General features: G+C 47.0%; 1 protein-coding gene across 1 annotated transcript; it reads left to right on the top strand.

The window, feature by feature from the left end:
• The first annotated feature begins 703 nt into the window (after positions 1-703).
• On the top strand, positions 704-25770 carry MUC4 (mucin 4, cell surface associated). The gene is made up of 12 exons (XM_081192409.1): positions 704-791; positions 5829-12509; positions 13900-14033; positions 14840-15004; positions 15442-15597; positions 16842-16972; positions 18272-18360; positions 20147-20326; positions 21581-21730; positions 22586-22705; positions 24232-24282; positions 25640-25770. Exons 1-12 carry the CDS (start codon positions 731-733, stop codon positions 25642-25644), a joined length of 7923 nt encoding a protein of 2640 aa, XP_081048535.1. The 5' UTR covers positions 704-730; the 3' UTR covers positions 25645-25770.
• Positions 25771-26820: the final 1050 nt, after the last annotated feature.

Genomic DNA, 26820 nt, shown 5'->3' with positions numbered 1-26820 from the left:
AGAAGATTCCCTGGAAAAGACCCTGATGTTGGGAAAGATGGAGGGCACAAGGAGAAGGGGACGACAGAGGACGAGATGGTTGGACAGTGTTCTCGAAGCTACCAGCATGAGTTTGACCAAACTGCGGGAGGCAGTGGAAGACAGGAGGGCCTGGTGTGCTCTGGTCCAGGGGTTCACGAAGAGGCGGACACGACTAAACGACTAAACAACGTGTGAGAAAATAATAAAATAATGTTGTGTTTTTCTTAAAAAAACAAGATGCCAGCCGAAGACACTATTTGGGCATTACTCAGACATCTCGCCAAATTCAAGAGGTGCTCCCGCTCCCCCATTTCCCAGGGGCTTGTTGTTAAGAGCAATTGCGTTTCAGCCGTCTGACTTCATATTACATATTCCGTCTCTTGCAGGCACCTTTAGCAAGGCGCACCTGGTTTGTTCCAGCTCTTTGTTTGTGGCACAGTGTCATTTGGTTGATATGCATTGCATATGACTGGGAAGTGAAGGTCTTGCAGGTGGTGGGGGGGGGTTTGAGGGGGAGGAGGTTGGCTTATTAAATTCAGCCCCTTTCAGCCTTCCTGCAAAAGGGATGGGGGGGGGAGAATGGGAGTGGTCTAGGGCTTCCAGCCCACGCACACATATCCTATAAATGACTGGAATCTCCTGAGAGGCAGTCCACGCAAGTCCTGCCAAAGGACTTAGCCCCCTTTAACAAATTCGATTTGCTGGGCAAATGGGGAGACAGAGAGGGATGCTTTGGGCCCTGGCAGGTTTCTGGGCATGGCTTCTGTGCGGTAAGTTTATTCTTTTTTTGGCTGCTCTCTGTGAATCTACTCCAATTAGGATCAAGAGGTGGAGGCAAGCTCAGCCAGCCTAAGATATTAAGCTGGTGATGCAGAGTGAAACATTTTCCTCTGGACGAAGAGGAGAGCTTTCTGATTGCATCCACACACCAGCAATAACAGGCCACAGGTTCTGCTGTACTGGTGCTGCCTTTCCCCGCTTTCGCTCCCAAATTTCTTTGGACTCCTGTTTAGTCGGCATCCACTGGATTCGCTTGCACAAAGCCTATGCAGAGGATAGTGTCTAGACAATGTCTGATCTTTACTGCACATTCATTCTGGTTTGTTTATGGGGTGATTACACAGGAATGCAAGGGACACAGGTGGTGCTGTGGGTTAAACCACAGAGCCTAGGACTTGCAGATCAGAAGGTTGGCGGTTCGAATCCCCGCGACGGGGTGAGCTCCCGTTGCTCGGTCCCTGCTCCTGACAACCTAGCAGTTTGAAAGCAGTTTGAAAGTGCAAGTAGATAAATAGGTACCGCTCCGGCAGGAAGGTAAACGGCGTTTCCATGTGCTGCTCTGGTTCGCCAGAAGCGGCTTAGTCATGCTGGCCACATGACCCAGAAGCTGTACGCCGGCTACCTCAGCCGATATAGCAAGATGAGTGCCGCAACCCCAGAGTCAGTCACGACTGGACCTAATGGTCAGGGGTCTCTTTACCTTTTTATACAGGAATGCATTGAGCATTCATCCTAGTTTGCTTGTGTTTCTCCATCCCACACTTTCTGGTGCATTCACTGTCACTTTCCTACCAGCAAACAGTCTGTTGCTTTTTTAAAAAAGAAAGTCATATTTGCTTTGCGCTTGAATCCCTGCTACAAAGCAGTGGCAGTCTGAATCCACCTTTCATTAAAAATACATAGCTGTGGTTTGGGGGTGTACTACGACCTCAGAATTATTTTCATTAATTCCTGCTAAATTTGTATTCTTTTGGCAAAGTGTGTGCCAAGTTCCTCTTGACAGCTTCAGTGTTCTGCATCACTGTGGAAAAGCACTGGTTTGGGTGGAAGTTGTTCAGCCCAGTGGCTGTGTAGTAAACAGAAGATGCCTAAGAGCAACAGCACGACACTCTCTTCTCCTCCTTCCCCCAAGTAACCCTTATGAGTTACTTAGGGAACTTGATATAGAAATAGGTGGAGAAAATGGACTTGGACTGGGGAGAAAGTCAGGCAAGAGACTGCTGCCTGAAGGAGGGCTGGAGGAAGAAACTTGATTCTGTTTGCATTTTAACAAGAAAGCACCTAAACGTCACTTCTCGAACCAAGACGCGAAGTGGAACACAATTATCTTGCAGAATGCACACTTCTCCGATATCCGCAATGCCGTCCTCCAACCACGTGATGTGCACAAAAGTACATATATCAGAGGAAAGCGTGCATAGAAATGCATATAACATATCTCTCAGGGCAAACTGCACTGATGAGTTTTCATGAGGTTTAAATCACAAACTGCTGTGGAAATCTGGAGAACGGAATTCAAGATTGGAAAAATGAGAAGCTGAGATTGGCAGGTCTCATCCATCCGTATTCCAGGGTTCGGAAGAGTCTAATTGACGATTAATGTTTTAACTGAAAATGAATGTGTATGGCCAACTTTGTTCAGGGAAGCAGCTCTTGCGATGATACACTGTCAGAAGGGAAGCTAAGATTATTGCAAAGATAAAATGAAGTCAGGTTATACCATGTCCCACCATATTAAGGTAATAAGAATAGGAGGCAATCTTCCTCTGTATCTGTGTTTTGCCGGCAATTGGAAACTTTCCTTTCTGAACAAGATTGTGATTCTGGTGCTGGTGTTGCTTCAGGTACTCATTGTGGGTGTTTGTGTTTTTTCTCCTGCTGTTTTAGTTTTCATAATTTGTGATTTCATAGAATTGCAGAGTTGGAAGGGACCTCAAGGGTCATCTAGTCCAACCCCCTGCAAAGTACGAATCATACACTCGGTATACACTACTGAGCTGGTTGGTCCATAATAAATAATAATAATTTTTTATTTATACCCCGCCCTTCCTGGTTCAGAAAACCGGGTTCAGGGTGGCTAACAACAAATTTAAAACACTTAATTGATGCAACAAAAAACAGCATAAAATACAGTCTAAAATGTGAATAACAATAAATTCAGAATTCAAAAATCAATTTAGGGGGGAAATCCATCCAATAAACATTGGATGATCACCAGGGGTAGCTGGCTAAATTAGTCCTATTTGGGCCAGCAATGCCATGGGTCTGATTCAGTATAAGCCAGCAGTCCCCAAATATTTTCAAGCCACTGCCATAAACACATCCCTTGTGCCACCTAACCTCTGGCAAAAATTATTCATAAAAGCACTTTGCACAACCCACTAAGGATCATCACCTTCTGTGTAAAAATAAATTCTCATAACAAAAGAAAAGAGTTTTACAGCTTTGCTTGCAGATACTTGGTTTAAGCATTGCAAAAACAATGAACGATATATCGTCTCGGTTGTTTATTTCCATTCTTACATAGATTGATCCCAGTATGAGCCTCAATAACATATCTTTGCCCAAAACCAGTATTCCAGCTAAAAATCAAAAGAAATCGGAGTCCTCTTTTTATCCAGTATTTTTATCTTGTGAACCACCAGTGCCCAGGGAGATCTGTGTGTCCTTGGAAAAAAACAGTTTTGTGTCCTTGGGAATCCTATCCAAAAACCCATGACTCAGTCATAAAATCTAGCCCATCCCACCGTTGCTATGGAAAAACACAAGCCTTCATCATATGATCATGTTTTTCACAGTAACTTAAATGCAATTACAATTATACACCATTTTATGTAACATTGAATGACTTTAACAAGTGGTTCCCAAAGGGGGAAGTGGGATTACCTAGGGATGTAAATGACTACCAGAATTTGAAAAGCTGGTGTCTCTGGATCAAGTTCATCTGTTTTGTTGAATTAATTGCACTCAGTGGTTTGGACTGTATTTTAAATAGCCATGCAATTAATTGTTTAATTTGATTGTGTTATTGTCTTCATCAGTGGGACATGCGAACTGCTGTTTGGAATAATGCTATTTTCATGGGGTAGGGGACATTGGGGTTGAGTATGGAACCCAGGGGGTGTTTACCTGACAAAAATCTGGGGCGCACCTACATTTGGGGGACCCTGAAGCTTGGATTGTCATGGGGGCCCCTTCGCAACCAGAAATGGAGTCGGGGTTATCGCTGTTATCTTCCTCAATGGGGTCGTCCCACGACAGAATCGCCACACCTTTGCATCATCTATGCTAATGACTCTCAGATTTTGGGATTGTCGAAATATATACAACCAAGAAATTACCGTATTTTTCGCCCTATAGGACGCACTTTTCCCCCTCCAAAAATGAAGGGGAAAACTATGTGCGTCCTATGGGGTGAATGCAGGCTTTCGCTGAAGCTTGGAGAGAGAGAGGAGTTGGGCTCCCTAGGCTGCGGATAGCAGCCTGCTGCCCGGCGCGTGGGGCACCCTGAAGCAGAGCGCCTCGCCGCCGGGCAGACATCGGGCAGCCCCACAAGCTCGGGGGACAGCGGGGAGGCGCAGCGCCGCCATCCTGCTGTTCCCCGACCTGGTTTGGATTCCCCGACCTGGTTTTGGGGGGGAAATAAAGGGGAAAAATTTTCCCTTTATTTCCCCCCCAAAAAACTAGGTGTGTCCTATGGGTCAGTGCATCCTATTGGACGAAAAATACGGTAATCAATTTGATTCAAACAGTTGCAACTCAAATTGGGTACGCTAGACCCAAAATTTTTAAGTGGTGTGGACTATAGTTGCTTCTGTTTAGGGAAGCTTTTAATGTTTGATGGACTACTGTATTTTAATATTTTGTTGGAAGCCGCCCAGAGTGGCTGGGGAAACCCAGCCATATTGGGGGCGGGGTATAAATAAATTATTATTATTATTATTATTATTATTATTATTATTATTATTATTATTATTATTAGGCCTCTTTGGGATTAAGGGCCCTGAAGCTAAAACTTCATTAGTTTCATAGCAGTTTCATCCTCGGAAACCTCTGAGCTAAATGGAAGCTGCATTTAAATTGAATCTGAAAATAAAAACCACATATCCTCCAGTATTTCTCTGATGAAAATAGGGACGTCCTATTCTATTATTATTATTATTATTATACCCCACCCAAGTGAACTGGTTGCTTCAGCCACACTGCACAGCTTCCAACATAGATAAAAACATAATAAATGGATATCAGCCCCGCTCAAGGCATGACGGACAACAGCAACAACCAGGAAAAGTTAGACATAACATTTTACAAGGACAGGAAGCAACATCATGGACAGAATAAATGTCATACACAGGAAGAACAATGATACAGTGTGAGATCCTCACTTGTAGTCTTATAAATCATTTAATGTATCAACATGAATAGAAGTTATAAATATTGCAGCTGTTGTATAAGGGCTTATTATTACGACTGGAATGTCATTGAAATCAATAAGATTTTGTTATGAAGAAATAAAGAAAATCATCAAATCATCAATTCTAGGACATGGGGGAACCACCTGATCTAAACCATATAATTTGGTATTTGAATGATTGATATTAGTAATTGTATTGTAAATTGGCATTGTTATAATGAGGCTATCATTGGATTATAATTGAAAAATCAATAAATATTATCAAAACACACACACAATAAATCATTAAAAAAATTCCATATACAGGGCTGCCTTCAGGTGTCTTCTAAAGGTTGTATAGTTCCTTATCTCCTTGACTCAGGGGTCACATAACTCCATACCCTCTCCCATTTCTCTGATGAAAATAGGGACGTCCTAAGGAAAAGCGGGACATTCCAGGATTAAATCAGAAACCGGAACAGCTTCTGTAAATCCAGGACGGTCCCTGGAAAATAGGGACACTTGTAGGGTCTGGAACCTCTGACTGTTTTACAAAGTAATGTTGAATGACAGACAAGTCCTTTGTTGATGCAAACATGTAACTTTCCATCTTACTTTTGTCAACTCCTTGCAGCGCCTGGGAAAACAGTTGCCGTCCCAGTTCCCACAGAATGGGCAGAAGGAGACCTGGGCGACTTCACCCCCACCAGTGATGGCCTTTCCTGGGGCACAGACAGTGACTATTTCGAGCCCACCATGCTTACGACCACAGAGACACCTGTCTTCACGGAGGAAATCCAAGCCACAGAATTCTATACTTCTAGCCCTCTCCTTGGGAACCCAGAAGGAAACCTAAGTTCTATTAGCTCAGCGAACTCTTCCAGTCCCGTGGAGGAAGAAAGGCCAGGTTCTCCGTCGGCCTCCACTCTTGCAGGAAACGTGGCCTCTTCCACCGATGGTCCCAAGAAACCAGGAATCACACCTGCAGGAGGGAACGCCAAGGAAACGACAGAAGTCCATGCCGAAGAAAAGGCCGTCTTCCCGGCCAGGACGAACTCTTCTTTGGAAGAAGTGACAGCTAAAACAGCTGCAGTGGTGTCTAAGGAAGCAGCCACACCAGTCACCTTGCTTTCTAAGGAAGAAGAGGACGCTGATTCCCCCGCAGAGAGGACTGAAGAAACATCCACAGCACCCATCTTGCTTCCTGCTTCTCCCTCTGAGCAGCCTGGAGGAACAGAGCTTCTCATGGAGTTGGAGCCCAGGACAACAAGCACATCTCTTCTCAGCGCAACCGGCGGTGAAGGGATACGGGCATCTCCCTCCGAGGAAGGGGCAAACAGCGTTGCTTCTGACGAAATGAGTTTTCCGCCACCAGCTGCTGGAGACGAGGAGGCAATGGATGTGGACACCAGGGGAAGCGACGTGGGTTTCCAGCTCAACCCCACCGTAGCTTCGTGGGAGGAAACACCAAAGGTCATCCCAGAAGCAGATGAGGAGACTCCAGAGCTTTCTCCAGATGCTGGCAGTGAGGCTGCAGCCCCGTCCTTGAGCCCAGGAGCAGACCCTTCCAGCCCCACAGAAGAGCTGCCTGTGGAAGAAGAAGAAGCTGCTCCTGCTGATGGAAGCGGAGATGCTGTGACGCCGCCACCAGAATTGCCCCCATCTGGTTCGTTGCCGTCTGATGACACAACTGCGGAGTCATCAGAACCCGGAGAGCTTGTTGCAGTTTCCACTCAGCTGCCTTCTGCTGATGAAGCTGCTCTGGATGTAGAATCTGCTCCTGGAGAAGGAAGGGGCGATGCAGATAGCTCTCTGTCTGCAGGAGAGCCTGAAAGTGATACAGAGGCAACTGCAGTTCCTTCCTCTGCAGGCCCAGAAGTTGGCCCTGAAAGCACGGCCGATGTGCCCGCTGGAGAATCAGAAGACCTGCTGAGTGCAGAATCGTCCAGTTCCCTTCCAGTAGATGAGTCCACGCTAGACAGTCCACCCGGCATTTTATCTCCCAGTGATGCTCCCTCTAAACCTTCACTGAGGATGGAAGTGTCTTCTCCTGCTGGACTCCCATTGGGGTCGGGTTCTGCTTCACAGTTCCCTGAGGATGGTGAGAACCAGGCATCTTCCACAACTAACGAAGAGGCAGAGGAAGGTTCTGGAAGCCCAGACAGCAACAAGGAAGCATCTTTTGCTTCAGTGTCTCCAGAGCAAGGACCAGCTTCTTCAGGAACAGATCTCCCTGCTGGAGAAGAAGTTTCTACAGACCTTGCCAGTGGGGCAGCCTCCCCCTTGAATCCTGGTGTGGAAACAGATAGTTCAGAGGTGGCAGAGAATGAGCAGCCCACAGTATCAACCCAGAGCGAGCCCTCTTCAGATATGACCACCATAAATTCAGCTGGGGTAGCAGAGAAGGTACCAGGGACTTTGCCCGACACCAAAACATCCCCTCCTTCTCTCCTGGAGGATGAAACAGCATCCGAAGCTCAGGGGTCATCTGAAGAAACACCCTCTCCTATGTCTCTTAGTGTTACACCTTCTCAGAAGGAGGAGGGAGAGATCTCTCCCAGCGAAACACCTGGAAAGGTTGGTTCTTCTCCTGAAGGCAGTGAGGCAGCCACAGGACCAGATGTTGTATCAGGATCAGCCACAATTGATGCTGTCACACAGACGAGCAGCGAAGGCCAGAGCGATGCAGACTCCCCACTCTCCAGCATGGAGCTTATCCCACCTGTGGGAAGATCAGAGATTTTGGACACTGAAGAATCTTCAGATCTGTCACCTGCAGAGGACATGGTGGTAACAGATCCATCGGGAGGACAAACCACCTTCCCCTCCACATCTCCTGATGAGTCACCTTCTGGTCCCTCTGCTACAGATGCAATGGAAGCTCTATCAAATGGACCACCTGGCTCTCCACCTTCCTCCCACCTAGCCCCAGAAAATGACATGGGGGCAGGCTCAGAGGTCACCACGGGGCCAGAGGAACTAGGACATTCTGCTGCTGTGAACAGGGAGGAAGCATCTCTTTCCCCAGTGTCCACCACAGAGCCTGAACTGGCTCCTGCAGAAACAGAGGCGGCTGAGGATGGAAATGTTTCTGAAGACCTAGGCAAGGTATCAGCCTTACCCTCCAGAGAAGAGACAGTAGGAGCCACCTCAGAGACAGCAGTTGATGAGGAATCCCCTTCAGATAGCAGCAGCTTTCTGGACGAAGTCAACACTCAGCCCCCAGAGCCACAGCTAGGTCCAGGAAGTGCAGAAGAGAACAGTCCACCAAGCTCTGCAGAGTTGACAGATGCAGAATCTGGAGATCTTACACCCCTTCCTGAGAGTGGTGGAAAATCAAAGGAAGCTCAAGAGTCATCAGAAAATACCCCCTCTTCTGCATCTTCTTCTGGGTCCTTCAGTGTGGAAGACGAAGAAGGCGAAGCTTCCTCAAGCCCAGCTGCTGACAACCTTGGTCCTTCCCCCCAAGGCACTGATGTTTTAGAAGGTAGCAGGGATGGTGAGGGCAGCACTGGATTGGTTGAAAATGAAGTAGCTGGAACAACCAACAGCAGGGGCCAAGCTGGAACGGATCTCCCACTTTCAGATGCAGAAATTGGCCCCTCTGAAAAACCAGAGCTGCCTGCAGGACCACCAGGAGCTGTGGCTGATGGAGAAACCCCAAGTCAACCGCCTGTAGAGGATGGCGAGACATTAGTAGGAAACACAGCCTCAGGAGAAGAATCTCCCTTAGTCACCCCAAGTGAAAAATCCCCCCCTTCCGTTGTTTTTGAGCCATTAGGAGCTGAGCCTAGTGGGTCCACTAGCTCTCCAGTCTCCTATCAGCTGTCTCCAGATGTTGCATTAAATCCAGGCTCTGCAACTTCTGAGGAGGCCCAGGGATTGGAAGATACTTTTAGTAAGAAAGGATTGGATTTGGTTCCAATAGACATGGGGTCACCATCGGCCTCCCCCTCCAATGATGGGATAGTGGCTACTGACTCAGACTTGGAAGGTAGTAAGGAGTCTCAACTCTCTCCAGAAGATGCTGCAACAGCAACAGATGAGGGAGCAGAAGCATCTGAAGGCTCTTCCAGTGTCGGCGGCAAGGAAACATACTTGGCTCCGTCAGCCTCAAAGCCACCAGTTTCCTCTTCTTCCGCTGAAGAGGTGCAAATGGATGGATCACCATCAGTCGATAGCGAGGAGCCTACTCTGTCTCCAGATGATGCAGTGAGAGCAGGACCTGTCACTTATGAGGAGGGAGAAGAATCAGAAGACACCTCCGCTGAAAGTGGAAAGGAACCATCGTTCTCTCCATTGGCCACAGAGTTACAATCAGCAACTGCCTCCACCGAAGGCGTGGAAACTGCCATCTCTGAATCAGAAGCCAGTGCAGGATCTCAACCATCTCAAGATGCTGCAGGGCCTGGAGCTTCTGAAGGCATAGAACAGTGGGAAAACTCTTCTGCTGCAAGTGAGCAGGAAACGCCTTTGGGTTCATCGGTTGGAGAACCACCGAAAACATCTTCAGGTGAAGAGGTTTCTGAAGGACTTGTTGAAGGAAGACCTTCCCTCTCCACTGAGTGGGTGGATCCTGCCAGCTTTGAGAAGGCAGCAGGGGAGGGATCTCAACCACTACTAGTTAATGCAGGAGTGTCCAATGGGGAGGAACCATCATCGACTCCATCGGCTGCAGAGCCACAGTCAGACTCTCTGTCGACTGAAGGGGTGGAAATGCCCAGCTTGGGGCCAGCAACTGACACAGGATCTCAACCACCTGTAGATAGTGGAGCAACAGCAGGGACTGTAGCTTCTGAGGAGGGAGAAGAATCCTCTTTGGCCCCAACATCAACAGAAATACAACCCCCTGGAACAAGTGAAGAAGTTTCTGGAGGGCTTAGCAGTGGAGAATCTTCCACCCTCCCTGAAGATGTGGAAACAGGGGCTGTAGCTTCTGAGGAGGGAGAAGAATCCATAATAAGTGAAAAGAAATCCTCTTTGGCCCCATTGGCACCAGAGTCACAATCCTCTGGAACACCTACAAGTGAAGATGTTTCTGGAGGGCTTGGAGAATCTTCCACCCTCCCTGAAGATGTGGAAACACCTATTTTGGAGTCAGCAACTAACACAGGATTTCAATCATCACCAGATGGTGCAGCAGAGGGTGTAGCTTCTGAGGAGGGAGGAGTATCAGAAGACGTTTCTCCTGTGAGTGGGAAAGAGCCATCTTTGCATGCATTGCCCACAGCCTCACAATCTTCTGGAACATCTGCAAGCAATGAGGCTTCTGAAGGACTTGGTGATGGAGATTCCTCCCTCACCATTGAAGGGGTGGAAACAGCTGGTTCAGAGTCAGCAGCAAGCAAGGCATCCCAACCATCACTAGATGATGCAGCAACAATAGTGTCCAATGAGAAGGAACCATCATCAGCTCCATTGGCTGCAGAGTCACCATCAGACTCTCTGTCAACTGAAGAGGTAGAAACGCCCAGCATGGGGACAGCAACAAATGCAGGATCTCAACCATCTGCAGACAATGCAGATACAGCCGGGGATTTAGCTTCTGAGGAAGGAGGAGAATCGGAAGACACTTCCACTGTGAATGGGAAGAAGCCATCTTTGGATGCATTGTCCATAGCACCACAATCTTCTGGGACATCTGCAAGCAAAGACGTTTCTGGAGGACTTGGCGATGAAGAATCCTCCCTCCCTACTGAAGGGTTGGAAATGCCCAGCATGGGGACAGCAACAGATGCAGGATCTCAACCATCTGTGGACAATGCAGCTACAGCAGGAGCTTCTGAGGAGGGCATGAGTGGGAAGGAAGCATCATTTAATCCATTGTCCACAGAATCACAATCCCCGGGAACATTGACAAGTGAAGATGTTTCTGGAGGACTTGGTGATGGAGAGTCTTCCCTTCCCACTGGAGGGGTGGAAACTGCCAGTTTGGGATCTACAGCCTCCAAGGGATCCACCTCTTCCACAGAGACAGTCCTGAGCCCAGAAAACGTAGCAGAGCAGCTAGAAGAGAAATCTGGGTCAATAACTGGGGCAGAATCTTTCCCTCAACCCTCTTCTGTGATCGACAAAGCTTCAGGAGGAACTTTGCCTTCTGCTTCTGCATATTCTGATGAGAGCTTGGCCACCAATGTAGGGGCAAACCAAGTCTCTGGCATCACAGAGTCTTCACAGCCACCTCCAGGGAGTGGAGATGTTATTGACAACATGGCAGGTCTTGATAACACAGGAAGTTCGGAAAAGTCTGTAAGTGGGCAGCCTGCTCCTTCTAACAGTGATGTCCTGGCTGGGTCAGGTTATTCCTCGCCAGGGGCAGAAGCCATCGCAGAGATTCTAAGAGGAGATTTGGGGACTGGTCCTGGGTCCTTGAATAGAGAGGAATCTCCATCTGCCTTATCACCCCCCAGTAACACACTGCCCTCTGGACCCGCCAACTCATATGTCAAAGGCACAGGAAATGTCATTGCTGACGGCTCATCTTCTCAGAAGGTAGAGGAGGCACCAGCTGGCGTAGAAGCAGGGAAAACAGACTCTTTCCCCTCTGATTCAGAGACCCAAGAATCCAGACCCTCACCCAATGGGCTTTTGAGCTCTTCCACGGCGTCCGAAGGGAGAGGCGATGCAGACAGCTCGGTTTGGGCAGCTGACAAGGGTCCAGCCACCACATCCACTGCTGGTGGAACAAGTTCTTCCCTGTCTAGCACACAACTGAGTCCAGCGAATACCCTGAAACTGCCTTCTGGGGCAGAATCAGGACCTGAGATCAAAGGAGGGACGTCTCCTCTGTCCTCCAAGTCTGAAGACCCAGGAAGTGTTAAGCCCATACTTTTAGCAAAACCACCCATGGAGCCATCATCTCCTGCTGGTTCCGGCATCTCATCCCTGCCTCCTTCCTCCTCCCAGAGTAAGCCAGCTGTTGGTGTGGGCAAAGACACATCTGGCAACAGCAAAGCATCCTCCTCCACAGGGAAAGCACCCAGCCCTGCCCTTGGAACGTCCAGCAGCAGCTCTCCAGTTTCTAAGCCCACAAAGTCGGGGGCTTCAACCAGTTCCGGCATCTCATCCCTGTCTCCTTCCCCCACGCAGAAAAAGCCGGCTGCTGGCGTGAGCAAAGTCGCACCTGCCAATAGCAAAGGAAAACCAGAGGTCCCCCTTGCCGCCGCAGGAGATACTAAATCTTCAGAAGGCAAGACAGAGAAGAAGCCCAATTCAAGGCCCCAGAATTCCAAGGACGGGAAAGCAGGAACTGCCAATGGAAACTCGGGAAAGTCAGGCCGCATCTCTGCAGTTCCAGCTCCTGTATCATCACCAGGTGAGTGCATTTAATATCTCCTTGTGATAAACTGGAATCATAAAATCATAGAACGGAGGAGTTGGAAGGGAGCCCAATAGTCATTTAGTCCAACCTGCTGCAAACACTTGGCTCTGTGATGAGCTAAGACAGTTGTCTTCAGCCTTTACAAGACCAGGGACCTGTCTTTAGCCCAACCATAAATTTGGGGACTCACTTCTTAATGCCATGTATTTATTTATTTTTTACTGTACATGTGCACAGTGGTAGCATTAGGTCAAGGCTGCGTGATCCAGCTGCGCATCTCAACCCAACAGCTGGAGAATTCCAGGAGACATAGGGTTGTAGTCAACCGAGTTATACCCAGAGGACATCCATTAAAATTAATGGACACAAGTCACACCTGTCATTTTCAATGGATTTACTCTGAGCAGGAGTAGTATTTGATAAGCAGCCTGCTAGGGGGGATTCAATGGAGCACTAAGCAGATCACTTTGCCAGTATAAGCATTTGCTTTCCTGATGGGACGATCTGCCCTCTCCTCCCCCTGTATGCTGTTCCAGGAGATCTCCTGATACCCCCTCCCAAGTCAATTTGGGGGGGCATGTGGGGGGGAGAAGGAGAAGAAGGGTGAAAAGCCCCATTACTATTAAAATGAGTCTGCATTTTAAATTGTATTTTAACCCATATTTTAATAAAGTGGGGGGTGTTTATTTGTTTGTCCCCCCCATTATGTTTTATTGTTATTTTATTGGTGTTAGCCGCCCTGAGCCCGGCTCTGGCTGGGGAGGGTGGGGTATAAATAAATTATTATTATTATTATTTTTTATTATTATTATTATTATTATTATTATTATTATTATTATTATTATTATTATTATTAGAAGTCCTTGTGTGACTTTAGTTGAATGCAGTTCACAGAATTGGGGAGATACCCAGTGCAATGGTGTCACCAACATGCATTGTTTTATAGCAGAGGTGACAGGAAAGACCCTCCCACTGGTGGTAGTTCCATGCTTCTTACAATGTGTGGCATCCTGTTACTTATAATGATAATGATTTTATTATTTGCATTCTGCCCATCTGACCGGGTTGCCCCAGCCACTCTGAGCGGCGTCTAACAAAATAGAAAAACACCACAATATATTGCCAACAAGACCCGTGTCCTCTCCCCACTTTACAGTCCCTCCTGCTGCTCCCCCAAATCTTGGGGGCCCCTCTCTTGCAGGGGGGAGCAGGCTGCTCACAGAGTCTGGATGATATTACCAATTGTCTTGTTCAGTCTCAGAGAGATAGACATGGTTGTAGTCGCAGGTGAGGGCCGGAATACAGGAGGCAGGTAGACTCTGGAGGGATGGGAAGGACTCGTCGGAAGATCCACCTTGTAATGTTCTCGTGTTTTGATGTGCAGCGGCGTCCCTCTTCCCATACGGAGCAAGTGCGAATGACAAAGAATACGTCCAAAGTAAAGTGGATTTCAATTCGCCTCTGTTCAGGCCCGAGATTGGAATCCCGCTGGGAAAAACGCTGCGCAGCTCCCTCTATGTGAGTCTTTATGAAATATACTGAGAGTCGAGAGTGGATTTCATGCTCTTTATTCAGCTCATAGTGGTGAGGAGGAATGGAAGTTCTGCCAGAATGTCTGCTTTATATACATCATTTACACAATGGGCCCCACGTGATTGGCTAATTCCAGGATTCACCTGTAGGCCAATCAGGTTGCAGATTCACTTCCACCTGGAGCTGGATTGGGTGGCTCCTGTGGACCAATCAGACTGCTGCATTCTGAATCCTATTGTTCTAGGACCAATCAGACAGCTGCATTTTGGATCCTATTCAACTCAGTACATAACACCCACCCTCCCCATTTATCTCTGCCATGTCTTTCAAAGAGGCAGAGGGTCTGGATGGGCAGACGGGAAGCAGGATGACGCCACACTCCTTGGCGCTCTGGCAAATTTGCTAGTCTGGCACTTGGAACCTGGAAGGGCTGCCAGAATATTTTAAGGGTGTGTGTGGTAGATTGCTTACCTTGTCAGCATTGCAACTGCCTGTGTGCATCCCTGGTCTCAGTAGCACAAACTTACATAAGCAACATTTCCTGTGGTCCAAGCTCTGGTTGATGGAATACTTTTGATACATCCACACAATTTGGATCAAATAGGCAACTTTCACGAATGCCCATGGTGCTTCACAGGGGAAATGTAAGCAACAATCAGAACGAAAGCAGAAGCTTACATTAGTGACACATTTGCAATTAGAATTTGTCAGAAAAACCCAATTCTGAAAGCAGAACTTCATCTACTTTGCTGCATCTTGCCGGTCTTTATTTGCACCTCTTCTTCATTTAGTTCACAGACAACGGACAAATAATTTTCCCAGCTTCTGATAAAGATATTTCCAGCTATCCTAACCCACCTCCGAAAGGATTTAATGGCCGTGAGAAAGTACCAATGATAGCGGTGTTTTGGGACAATGCTGATTTCTCCAGAGGCAAAGGAACCATCTTTTACCAGGTGAGCATTTGGGGTGGTTTATTATATCTATACAGTGGTACCTTGGTTTACGAACTTAATCCATTCCGGAAGTCTGTGCTTAAACCAAAGCGTTCTTAAACCAAGGCGTGCTTTCCCATAGCAGCGGGGAACTCAATTTACAAAAGGAACACACTCAACAGGAAGCGGAACATGTTCTTAATCCAAGGCAAAGTTCACAAACCAAAACACCTACTTCCGGATTTGCAGTGTCCTTAATCCAAGTTGTTCATAAACGAAGCTATTCTTAAACCAAGGTACCACTGTACTAAGATACTCATAAGTGTTCATAGGTGGAAACTTTGTAACTTCAGATGTGGTTCTGGAGCTACATGTGTCCTTGTGTGTTATTTCCATGGCATAAGTTTAAATGTGTGTGTGAGATTCCCATCTGTAATACACTCCTCTCTTGCATGCAGGAATATGTTACCCAGACCTCTGCAAAACACCCCGTTGTCCGTGATGTGGAAGCAAAGATTCAGCAATATTTGAAGTGTTCCTATTCAGCCACCTGGACACTCAAGATCACCTGGGTGAAAGCGCAGCCTTACCCAGCACAGGGACAGAACGGCAGAGTGAGTTGTCTCCAGCAATAGAACACTGCGATCACTGTACTTTGGTATTCTAAGAAAGACCTAAGTAACGCTTTTTAATGAAGTGCCTTATTTTAAGGAGCCTTGCAAATATATTCCGTGGCATCTTGTTTTTTTATTTTGTAGAATCCTAGAATTGCAGAGTTGGAAGGGACCCCAAGGGTCATCCAGTCCAGCCCACTGCAATGCAGAAATCTCATCTAAAGCATCCCTCCAGCCTCTGCTTTAAAATCTCCAAGGAAGGAGCAAGGGTGCCAATTTGAATAAAATATTGGGGGGTGGGTGTGTATGCCATTTGAATAATAATAATTAATAATAATTTTTAATTTACATCCCGCCCATTTGGCTGGGTTTCCTCAAGACACTCTGGGCGGCTTACAACAAATAAAACACAAGAAAACACCAAACATTAAAAAACAAGGTATCCTATACAAGCAACAAACAAACCAATAAATCAATAAAAACCAATAACAATAACAATACTACTACTACTACTACTCCATGCTGATGCCCATCAACTTGGGGGAGCAGCCCCCTCAAATATTTTATTGGGGGGTGCAAAGGGACCTTAGACCCTGTATGAAAGGGACTCCATTCCACTGACTGTTCCAATGTCCAACAGTCAGAACATTCTGCCTGATGTAGAGTCTGAATCTGCCTTCCTGTAACTTGAATCCTTTGCTTCAGATCCTGCCCTCTGGAGCAGCAGAAAACAAGCTTGCTCCCTCTTCTATGGGACATATCACCTCTTATATTTCATGGGGCTGCCATACGTCTGGGATTTTCTGGACATATCACAGATTCGTCTGTTGAAAATAGCATCGGGGCGGAAATTTCAAAAATTGGTTAAAATGCCTGGGAAAACCTGGTGGTATGGCAGCCAATGTTGATTCTTTGGCAAATTTCCTAAAAATTAGCTCAAAACCTCATTCATTTTTCTTTTTCTTTTGAGATTTCACAAAAAAAGAAGAGTCATTCTTGAGCAGGATTAGCCAACATGGTACCCTCCATATGTCGAAAGGAGATGGAGAGAACTTTTTTTAAAGCAGCAATTTGCATTTGACTTGTGGTGGCTGCTTAATATGCATAGACTTCCCTGTTCCTTTTTTATTTGTGATGGTAGAATAAGAAACGCCACTTTAAGAAAAGTGCTTCCTGAGCCTTGAATGTGCACCTGAATAGTATGGTGGGAAAACTGTCTCACCTCTTACTTATGTATCTTCCAGACCAACACTTACCAAGCCATCCTAACCACTGATGGATACAGAACATACACACTGTTCCTTTATCAAAACGGTGGAATGCAATGGGATTACAGAAGAATTGCTCCTGCAAATGTGCTGATCGGGTGGACCAGGTATGTGCAGTTCCTTAACCAAAGGACATGGGTGGGCGAGCCAGGAATAGGAGGATTTGTCACTGATGGTCAAACCCCTGTTGCCATGATTCAGAGATCTGTGCATGTTGAAATATGGGTATGTTTTGGATAGTGGCAGCCACTTGAGAGAGCAAAGGGATGTACACCTGGAACTGCTTCCTCCACTGCACTGAATGGGAAATTTTCAGATTTGCCAATTAATATATGGGGCGTAGGTGGCGCCGTGGGTTAAACCACAGAGCCTAGGACTTGCTGATCAGAAGGTTGGTGGTTCAAATTCCCGCGATGGGGTGAGCTCCCATTGCTCGGTCCCTGCTCCTGCCAACCTAGCAGTTCGAAAACACAAAGTGCAAGTAGATAAACAGGTACCGCTCCGGCGGGAAGGTAAACGGCGTTTCCGTGCGCTGCTCTGGCTTAGTCATGCTGGCCACATGACCCGAAAGCTGTACGCCGGCTCCCTCGGCCAATAAACGAGATGAGTGCCGCAACCCCAGAGTCCGTCACGACTGGCCCTAATGGTCAGGGGTCCCTTTACATATATATATATATGTGTGTGTGTGTGTGTGTGTGTGTGTGTGTGAGAGAGAGAGAGAGAGAGAGAGAGAGAGAGAGAGAGAGAGAGAGAGAAGAGGGAGACTTTGGCTCCTGCACATGGACTTGAAATCATGGGGCCAAACTACATATTCACCAATTTCTTGTCAAAAGTCCCAACCGGTGCCGGATTTACGTATAAGCTAAACAAGCTATAGCTTAGGGCCCCACTCTCTTGGGGGCCCCCAAAAAATTTAAAGGGAAAAAAAGCTGGATGTACATTTCCAAAGTAAAGGTAAGTTCAACAATTACTTTGATAAAATACATATTTTGTTATGTGCAAATAGCTTTAGATACCGATTAGATCCATAAATTACCATATAGCATATATTCAACACAAAAACAGTGACAATTTGTTGTTGACAAAGGACAGCTGGACATATAAAGGGCCTCATTACCTTCAGTATCTTAGGGCTTCATCAAACCTCAATCCAGCCCTGATCCCAACTGCTGCTTTTTACACCTTTACAAACAGCGAAGGGGGTGGATGAGTTGCTTATGACTACTGTGAGATGTCAAGCGTGTGGAACGCTAGCTCTCCCAAAATGTAATGCGGGGCTGGCCTCTTCTCTGAAAGGTTTGCATTCAGCTACTTGAGATCTGAACGATCTCCTGGTCTGAGAAGGGAAAATGTTGTGTGTCCCTGGAAAGATAAAAAATCCGCTTTCTTCTTATTTTCTCCCACAGTGGTGACGGATATTTTAAAAACGATGACCTGATGACTAAAACGCCAGCTGAGAAATACCGGCCAGATCAAACCGAGGGTTACAACACAGGTACGGTCGACGCATCGCAAGAAACCCACTAGCACAAAAAAACCAGATTCTTGTCCGCCTGCAAGGCTGCAAAGGGGTTCAAGAGAAGCATTGCTCCACACACCTATGCCTCCGGCCCCAATAATAATAATAATAATAATAATAATAATAATAATAATAATAATAATAAATTTTATTTATACCCCGCCCTCCCTGGCCAGAGCTGGGCTCAGGGCGGCTAACACCAATAAAATCACAGTAAAAACATAATAGGGGAAAAAGAGAAGGGAGGGAAAAAACCCAGTTTAAAATACAGGTTAAAATGCAATTTAAAACACAGCCTCATTTTAAAGTAGCCGATAAATCACAACTGACCACAACTGACATGTGGCCCCCTGAAGGTTGCTCAGAAGCCCCCCCCCCCCCGATATCCTGCCAGGGGTCTGAAAGCCCCTTTGTCCTCGCAGAAAGCCAAACTCATACCCTCCAACATTTCTCTGATGAAAATAGGGATGTTCTATTCCATCAACATCATCATAGCCAATTTATTATTTATACTCTGCCCAACTGACTGTGTGGTCCCAGCCACCTCTGGGTGGCTTCCAACACATATAAAAACATAATAAAACATTAAACATTTTAAAAAACACCTTTCCTATACTGGGCTGGCTTCCGATGTCTTCTAAAGGTTGCATAGTTATTTATCTCCTTGGCTCAGGGGTCGTGTAACTCCGTGCCCTCCGACTTTTCTCAGATGAAAATAGGGATGTCCTAAGGAAAAGCGGGACATTCTGGGACCAAATCAGAAACTGGAACGGCTTCTGTAAATCCGGGACTGTCCCTGGAAAATAGGGACACTTAGAGGGTTTGAAAACTAGAAGCTTCTAAACCAGGGCCCGGGGGCCGGATGCGGCCCAATTGCCTTCTAAATTTGGCTTGCGGATGGTTCGGGAATCCGCGTGTTTTACATGAGTAGAAAATGCACCTCTGGGTTATTTGTGGGGCCTGCCTGGTGTTTTTACATGAGTAGAATGTGTGCTTTTATTTAAAATGCATCTCAGGGTTATTTGTGGGGCATAGGAATTCCTTCATCCCCCCCCCAAAAAAAATACTCCGGCCCACCACATTGTCTGAGAGACGGTGGACCGGCCCACGGCTGAAAAAGGTTGCTGGCCCCTGTTCTAAACGGCCTCTTTCAAATGTGGTTTTGTTGTCTGGCTCTAGCATTGGGGTGCAGAGTTGCTGGCCTTTAAGAAGACAAGGAGAGCCTTCTGGATCATTTCAATGGCCCACCTAGTCCCCATCCTGTCCCCACAGTGACCCAAAAGATGCCCGGAAGGCAAACGCTCAAGCTGCATGATGGAGAACCTCCTTTTATCTGTCCACCCAACATTCAGCTTCCTTGGGTGTCCATGAGTTTTAGCATCGTGAGAGAGAGGGGGAAAAACTTTTGCAACATTTCGTTAACTTCTATTTTGTCTTCTTTCATTCACTTTTTCCTTAAACCCAAAAGCCCCAAATGCTGCAACTGTTCCTCGAAGCGGAATTCCTTCACCCCCTTGATCATTTTGGCTGGCCTCTTCTGAAACTTTTCGGAGCGGTTAAAAGCTTCTCACTAAATTTGTTGTCCAGGTCAGGGTGGGACTCCCAACGCACACTTGGATTATTCCGTTACGTTATACCAGAATGATAGCAGAGATCTGGAAGGAACTTGATAGATTTAGGGCAGCTAGGCGGGGATGTACCATAAGTAAATTAAGCTTCACGCCCTTGATTTCCCTCCCGTTTTCTTGCACCTTCCTTCCAGGTGTGCGTGGTCTCTGGGTATACAAGCTGGACAGCCGCATACGGGTGAACTTCAGGCAGCGGTGCCTCGACTGGCTTAGCCATGAGGGGCAGCCATCTGCCTGGAACAAGGACCTGCCTCCCTGCCCTTGCTCTCTGCAACAGGGGCTGTCGGACGATCGCTTCTCCCGCAGCAAAAAAGGTGCGTGGTCGGCTCTGTGACTCGGACACAGTGCTTGGATTTAAGCCAATCTCGGACCACTGAATGCATTGAAAGCAGCTCTCCAGTTCGGTTGCTGTGTGGCTCAAATGACGTCGACCCCATAGCTCCATGGCGAAGCACGTTTTTGTGCAGCGTCCACCCCTGCGAAACGCAAGAAACCTTGGAGAACCACTGTAGACAATGCTGAGTGAGATGGACCAGTGTTTTGGCTTGGTGTAAGGCAGCTTTAGGGACGCTGTGGGTTAAACCACAGAGCCTAGGACTTGCCGATCAGAAGGTTGGCAGTTCGAACCCCCGCGACGGGGTGAGCTCCCGTTGCTCGGTCCATGCTCCTGCCAACCTAGCTGTTTGAAAGCACGTCAAAGTGCAAGTAGATAAATAGGTACGGGAAGGTAAACGGCGTTTCTGTGCGCTGCTCTGGTTCTCCAGAAGCGGCTTAGACATGCTGGCCACATGACTCGGAAGCTGTACGCCGGCTCCCTCGGCCAGTAAAGCGAGATGAGCGCCGCAACCCCAGAGTTGGTCAAGACTGGACCTCATGGTCAGGGGTCCCTTTACCTTTATGGCAGCTTTGCATGCCCATCCATTTCTCTCTGCATTGTCATAATTTCTGATGCCCCTACATGGGTCCTCCTGCCTTGTAGATTATTATTATTATTATTATTATTATTATTATTATTATTATTATTATTAATTTAAACCTGGCCCATCTGGCTGGGTTTCCCCAGCCACTCTGGGCGGTTCCCAGCAGACGATTCAAAATAGAATCAAACATAAAAATCTTCCCTAAACAATGCTGCCTTAAGATGTCTTCTAAAGGTCATATAGTTGTTTATTTCCTTGACATCTGATGGGAGGGCATTCCACAGGGCGGGCACCACTACCAAGAAGGCCCTCTGCCTGGTTCCCTGTAACCTCACATCTCTCAGGGAGGGAACCGTCAGAAGGCCCTTGGAGCTGGACCTCAGGGTCCGGGCAGAACGATGGGGGTGGAGACGCTCCTTCAGGTATATTGGGCCAAGGACCTGAAGGTATGGTCTATCAGTGTTGTGTAATAGTGGAGTTGGGGGATGTTTGAAGCAGTGATCCATGGTGTAAGGATAGAGGTGTACAAGAGGGGTCTTTTCAGCTGGGGAAATTTGAAGGGTTTAAGAAGGGTGCCTTTCTTTTCCTGCACACCCGCCCTCCCCCCAAAGATCTGCAACACAGAACTAACATCTTTAACCTTTGCAGGTTTGCCGGACTCTCGCTTAACCATGCTGTATTCCTCTGCCCCAAACAAGTACGGTGCTGGGGTCCGGTGTCTTTATAACAGCAAAAAACAACTTGTGGAAGGTCACCAGGAAAGAGTCTGGAAGGGTTCGAGGAGCTCCCCCAACAGCGGTAAGCTGTACTTTGGAGGCTGTGCAACGGTTATCTGCCTGAAGATACCCTCAAGTTAACAAGAGGTTGTAGGTGTTGGTGCAGGAGGAGGGGGAAACTTCCCTCTTCCCCCAGCATAGGAAAAGACCACACGTTTTGCAAGTTTAAAAACTGTTTTACTTACAAACTCTTCAAAGGTCAGGTTCATGTGCTTTTCCATACATCAGTCAGAAAAGTTGCACAGGCACTAAAACCTGACCTAGTCAGAAAGTGGTAAAAGTTCCTAAATTATGGGCATAGGAACCCAAGAATGGCTTGTGAGAGCTGAGTTCATCAGGGAGACTGGAAGGGAGACAAAGGCTTGATTGTCTAGTTCCTTCCAAGGTGAGAGGGAGTGGACTTAGCTAAGCCTGGCAGTGGAGCTTACTCTATAGTATTAACCCCTTCATGCGCTAGCAAGTTGGTGCCATGAAGCTGGCTACCCCACAGTAGAACGCAAGTGTTTGCATCCCTAACTAGTAGACGATGAAAGAACACAAGAGAAGCCCTACTGGATCTGGCCAGTGGTCCATGGAGTCCAGCATCCTGTTCTCACAGTGGCCAGCCAGATCTTTGTGGGAGACCAGCAAGCAGGAATTGAGTGCAAGGGCACTCTGCCCTCTCGCCATTTCCAGCAAAAGACATTGTCCGGCATAGAGCCTCTGACGGTGAGGTAGAAAACGGCCATTGTGACTAGTGGTCATTGATAACCTTATGAATCTCCCAGCAGAATCCCCCACCTTCTGTCCAAGTCAGGCTCTTGGTCTCAAATATTTCCAAATCAGGCTCTGATAAGTTCCTTTCCTTTCCTTTCTTTCTCGCAATTCCTGTCTGCAGACGAAGAGTTGAAATTATATGACTGGTGCTGTAACCAGACCGGAAGCCTCCAGTTCTGTGATAAGTACAGCCAGAAAAGGCCAAAGATCGGCTGTGACGGATACAGGCCTCCAATCCGCGGTGAGCACTCGATCTTTGCAAGGCAGGGACAGAGTCCTTGGGCTCAATAGCAGACGGCGTTCATTCATTCTGCCATATCCACAGGATGCAAAATGGATTGCACACATGTTTAGATGTGTGCAATTTTTTTTGAGGGGGGTTCTCTCTCATGCATAGTTTTTAAGTTTTCCTGCACCAGCACAAAGAACAAGCATAAACAATGACATAAAAATAAAGGATATCAACAAAGCATGTCAGTGCACAACATCGTTTTGTCCTCACGACAGCCCAAGGAGGCTGAGCGACTCTGAGCTGCCCAAGGTCAGCCGGTGTCAAGCGTGGAAGTTCCCCTCTCCCTTCAGTAGCTCACAGATAAGAATTATTGAGCAGTTGATAGATTTTGTTGTTGTTTACTCGTTTAGTTGTGTCCAACTCTTCATGACCCCATGGACCAGAGCACGCCAGGCACTCCTGTCTTCCACTGCCTCCCGCAGTTTGGTCAGACTCATGTTGGTAGCTTCGAGAACACTGTCCCACCATCTCGTCCTCTGTCGTCCCCTTCTCCTTGTGCCTTTCCCAACGTCAGGGTCTTTTCCAGGGAGTCTTCTCTTCCCATGAGGTGGCCAAAGTCTTGGAGCCTCAGCTTCAGGATCGGTCCTTCCAGTGAGCACTCAGGGCTGATTTCCTTAAGAATGGATAGGTTTGATCTCCTTGCAGTCCATGGGACTCTCAAGAGTCTCCTCCAGCACCAGAATTCAAAAGCATCAATTGATAGATTTACAGTCCTTTTATTACAGCATCATGCTGCAAGCACAGACAACCCTTCTCAAGGAGATCAGTTGCCTACTCTGAATCCTCATTCCGATGCAAGGAGCACTCCAATAGGAAGTTCCTCCCCCTCTCTGCCTCTTTTGATCTCTGATACATTTGGACCCCCGAGTCCATTGCGAGGGGTGGTTCCCCCATACTTTCAACTGATGTGTCTCCCAGCTGCCCCCTCCCTTCTGGCTCCCTTGTCATTATCCCGTAGTTGGGTAACTCCTCCCTAATCTGTTCAGCTTCTAAGTCTGTGTCTGCCTCTCTCTCTGCTTCTGAAAACTCTGGAGGCGGGGGGCACACAAATATTCCCCCTCCTCTTGATCCACCTGTGACTGCATTCCCCAATCTTCATATCCAGACCATCCCCTGACAGCCAGAGATTTTTTATGGGTGAAGGACAAGTTGATCCTTCATTTTCCTCCCTCCAAACTAGACATGGTTTTCCGCATGAGTTAAAGGCCCCAATGCAGGGGTAGTCAACATGGCGCCCTCCAGATGGACTGGAGGGCACCATTATGCTGGCTGGCCCTGCCCTACTGAATGCACTGGGTGCATGTGTGGCTCTGCAGAGAAGACCAGCGTTCTCCAATATGTGGGGCCTGGGCTCCAGCTGAGCTTCGGATTCTTATTTCTGTTGGTGAACCCTCTGCTGTCACCAACATACAAATCAGGTGGATATATTGCATGGCGTTGGCATAAACCAGTGTTTGATCTTATTTTTTTAACAGCAGCGACTTCATCGGAAGAGAAGGTGGGCAGCAAATCAGAGGAAGAAAGAGGTAAGAATGGGTGGGGTGTGCAGGAATACAGGGGATTTGGTGTGCGTGCACATTTTTGCACATAACCTGTGCTTCATGCGTGGCATTTTTCTTGCTTCCAAGTACACAGAATGTTTGCACTCAGTGAGAAAAAGCTTTTGTGGAGAAGCAATGCAGTCCAACTTATTTAAGGGCAAAGCACCTTTTTACCTAGGCTTGTTAAGAACCTTTTATTTGAAATATTTTTTACTGGTTTTTGCAAGAACAAATTTAAAATAATGAAAAGAAAAAACTTGTAACATATCCATATATGAGGTGCTCTGAATCTCGTGATTTCCCTCCCGTCCCCTGCATGGGTCCTTAAAATACTTTTTTTCTAAACCTACATATCATTCAGTTTTCATCTCTCTAAGTTATCCATGTCTTTCGTTTCTTTACAAGTTATTTTTAAAGTCCAGCTAACGTTTTTATTTGTTTACAATGGTCTCCTAAATAAGTTGTGAATTTTCCCCATTCTTTTTTAAAGTCATTATCTTCTTCATTCCTGAGTCTCCCAGTCAGTTTTGCCATTTCTGTGTAGTCCAGCAGTTTGGCTTGCCATTCTTCCTTGATAGAGACTGTTGGTTCCTTCCACCCTTGGGCTAGTAGCATCCTTGCAGCTGCTGTTGCATACATAAACAGTCTTTTCTGGTCTTTTGGGATGTCGGCACCTGTAATTCTTAATACAGAGGCTTCTGGTTTTTTGACAAATGTTATTTTAAACATCCCCCCCCCAATTCATTGTATATCTATTCCCAAAGAATGTAAGATTTGCTCTGCTAGTCCAGACCAAGCTCTGTCTAGTCAGACAAGTGCCCTGGGGCTGCTCGCAAGCTGGGCATAAGGATAACACCCCCCCCCCGAAATGAACAGGGAGGAGCTGTGAAAGCGCACAAGATTCCCTAAGCAGGGAGACTTCGTTAGCATAATGCAGGACTCAGCAGTTGCCATCTCAGGGTTGCTATTCTCAGATAATCACCTCCGCCTATATTCAGTTCCTTAGAAACTTTATCTGGGGTTCTTTGGTGAAAAGAGGGGTGAGGAGGGGAAACTTTCTTGAAGTACAGCTTCCTGGTCTTCTTTTGCAAAGGGAAGAGCGTTCCAGGGTTCATGGGGGCACCGTAAACCTTGCCAAAACTGTGCAAATTGGCACGTACCAGGGTCATCAGCAACACACAGGGGAATAGGCAAAGATTTCCCTAAAAAATCTGAGAATCAGAAATAGAATCAATTGCCTTTCTCCAGTTAGTCAACATCACCATGTTACCTGTCACAAGGCAGAGATTATGACGTTTCTTTAGAAGCAGATAATGATGCTCCCACTTTCTTTACCTTCCAGATTGAGATCTCCTCCTCCTCCTCCTCCTCCAGACCTTGTTTTGCTGCAGATCAACGTCAATGATTCGCCCACCGGACTCCTTTTTGCTCCTCTGTTTTATGCAGGAGCTGAATGGGGAAACGGCTTCCAAATTCGTTGGGGAAACGGCTTCCAAATCCGTTAAGGCTGAAATGATCAACTTTGCTGAATAAAATGCCTTCAACACCTCGTTACTTCTGTCTGCAGTTATTATCCCAGTCGTAATGCTGGGAAGGATCAAGGCATGAGGAGAACCTGGGGGCAAGGATAGGGATGGACAGAGCGGCCAATTTTGGTTTCTCGTTCTTTCCAGTCTTAGATTCTTAACTCCACCTTTCCAGGCCAGTTTGTGATTTTATTTGAAAAAGGAAAAAAGTCCTCATGAAAATTCACCAGCATCTTCGTAGAATCATAGAATCGTAGAGCGGGAAGGGACCCTGGTGGTCATCTAGTCCAGCCCCCTGCAATGTAGGAATCTTAACTAATGCATCCATGACTCTGCTTAAAAACCTCCAGTCCACATCTTAGTGTGAATTTCCCCTAATATTTCTAATGCAATACAGTCATACTTTGGGTTGAATGTGCTTCGGGTTGAGCGCGTTCGAATTGCGCTCTGCGGCAACCCGGAAGTAACAGAGCGCGTTACTTCCGGGTTTCGCTGCTCGCACATGCATAGACGCTCAAAATGATGTCACACGCATGCACGGAAGCGGCAAAACGCCGCACGCGCAGACATGCTATCACGGCCTACGTTGCATTCAGGATGCGAACGGGGCTCCGGAACGGATCCCATTCGCATCCCGAGGTACCACTGTATTGCCTAATATACACATTTTTGCAAGCATTTTCTCCCTGTGTGACACATTTTTTATGTGATGTTCATTAATAGATGCATGGGGGGGGGGCACTTTCCCGTAATATACATTCCTCCCTCCAAAATATTTGGTTAGAGAAGTACATCACACAATTCTGTGGAGGGTGAATATGTGGTTCATGTTAAAATCCAAAGTGAATTCCTCCACCATCCCTAGTAAATGGGAAGAACGCATAACCATTTCAGCTACACATCATTAAGCTTTGCTACAGGAGTTGTGCCAAAGGCCTTGTGGTGAGAGAAGGAGGGCAGAGTCTTCTGAGGTTGCAGGAGACCACTGGGTGGTGAA

This window comes from Podarcis bocagei (genome assembly GCF_964188305.1).
Source record: "Podarcis bocagei genome assembly, chromosome: 4".
NCBI classification, from domain to species: domain Eukaryota; kingdom Metazoa; phylum Chordata; class Lepidosauria; order Squamata; family Lacertidae; genus Podarcis; species Podarcis bocagei.
The sequence above is the reverse complement of the archived record's forward strand: the minus strand, read 5'-3'. Positions and strand labels throughout refer to the sequence as shown.

What these genes read in the sequence shown, in the direction of transcription:
- MUC4 (XM_081192409.1), top strand. Translation starts at nt 731, where the DNA reads ATGGGGAGACAGAGAGGGATGCTTTGGGCCCTGGCAGGTTTCTGGGCA. An exon ending in CGCTGCGCAGCTCCCTCTAT is followed by an intron (nt 14,034 to 14,839) that starts GTGAGTCTTTAT and finishes TTCTTCATTTAG; the next exon opens with TTCACAGACAACGGACAAAT. An exon ending in ATACAGGCCTCCAATCCGCG is followed by an intron (nt 22,706 to 24,231) that starts GTGAGCACTCGA and finishes TTTTTTTAACAG; the next exon opens with CAGCGACTTCATCGGAAGAG.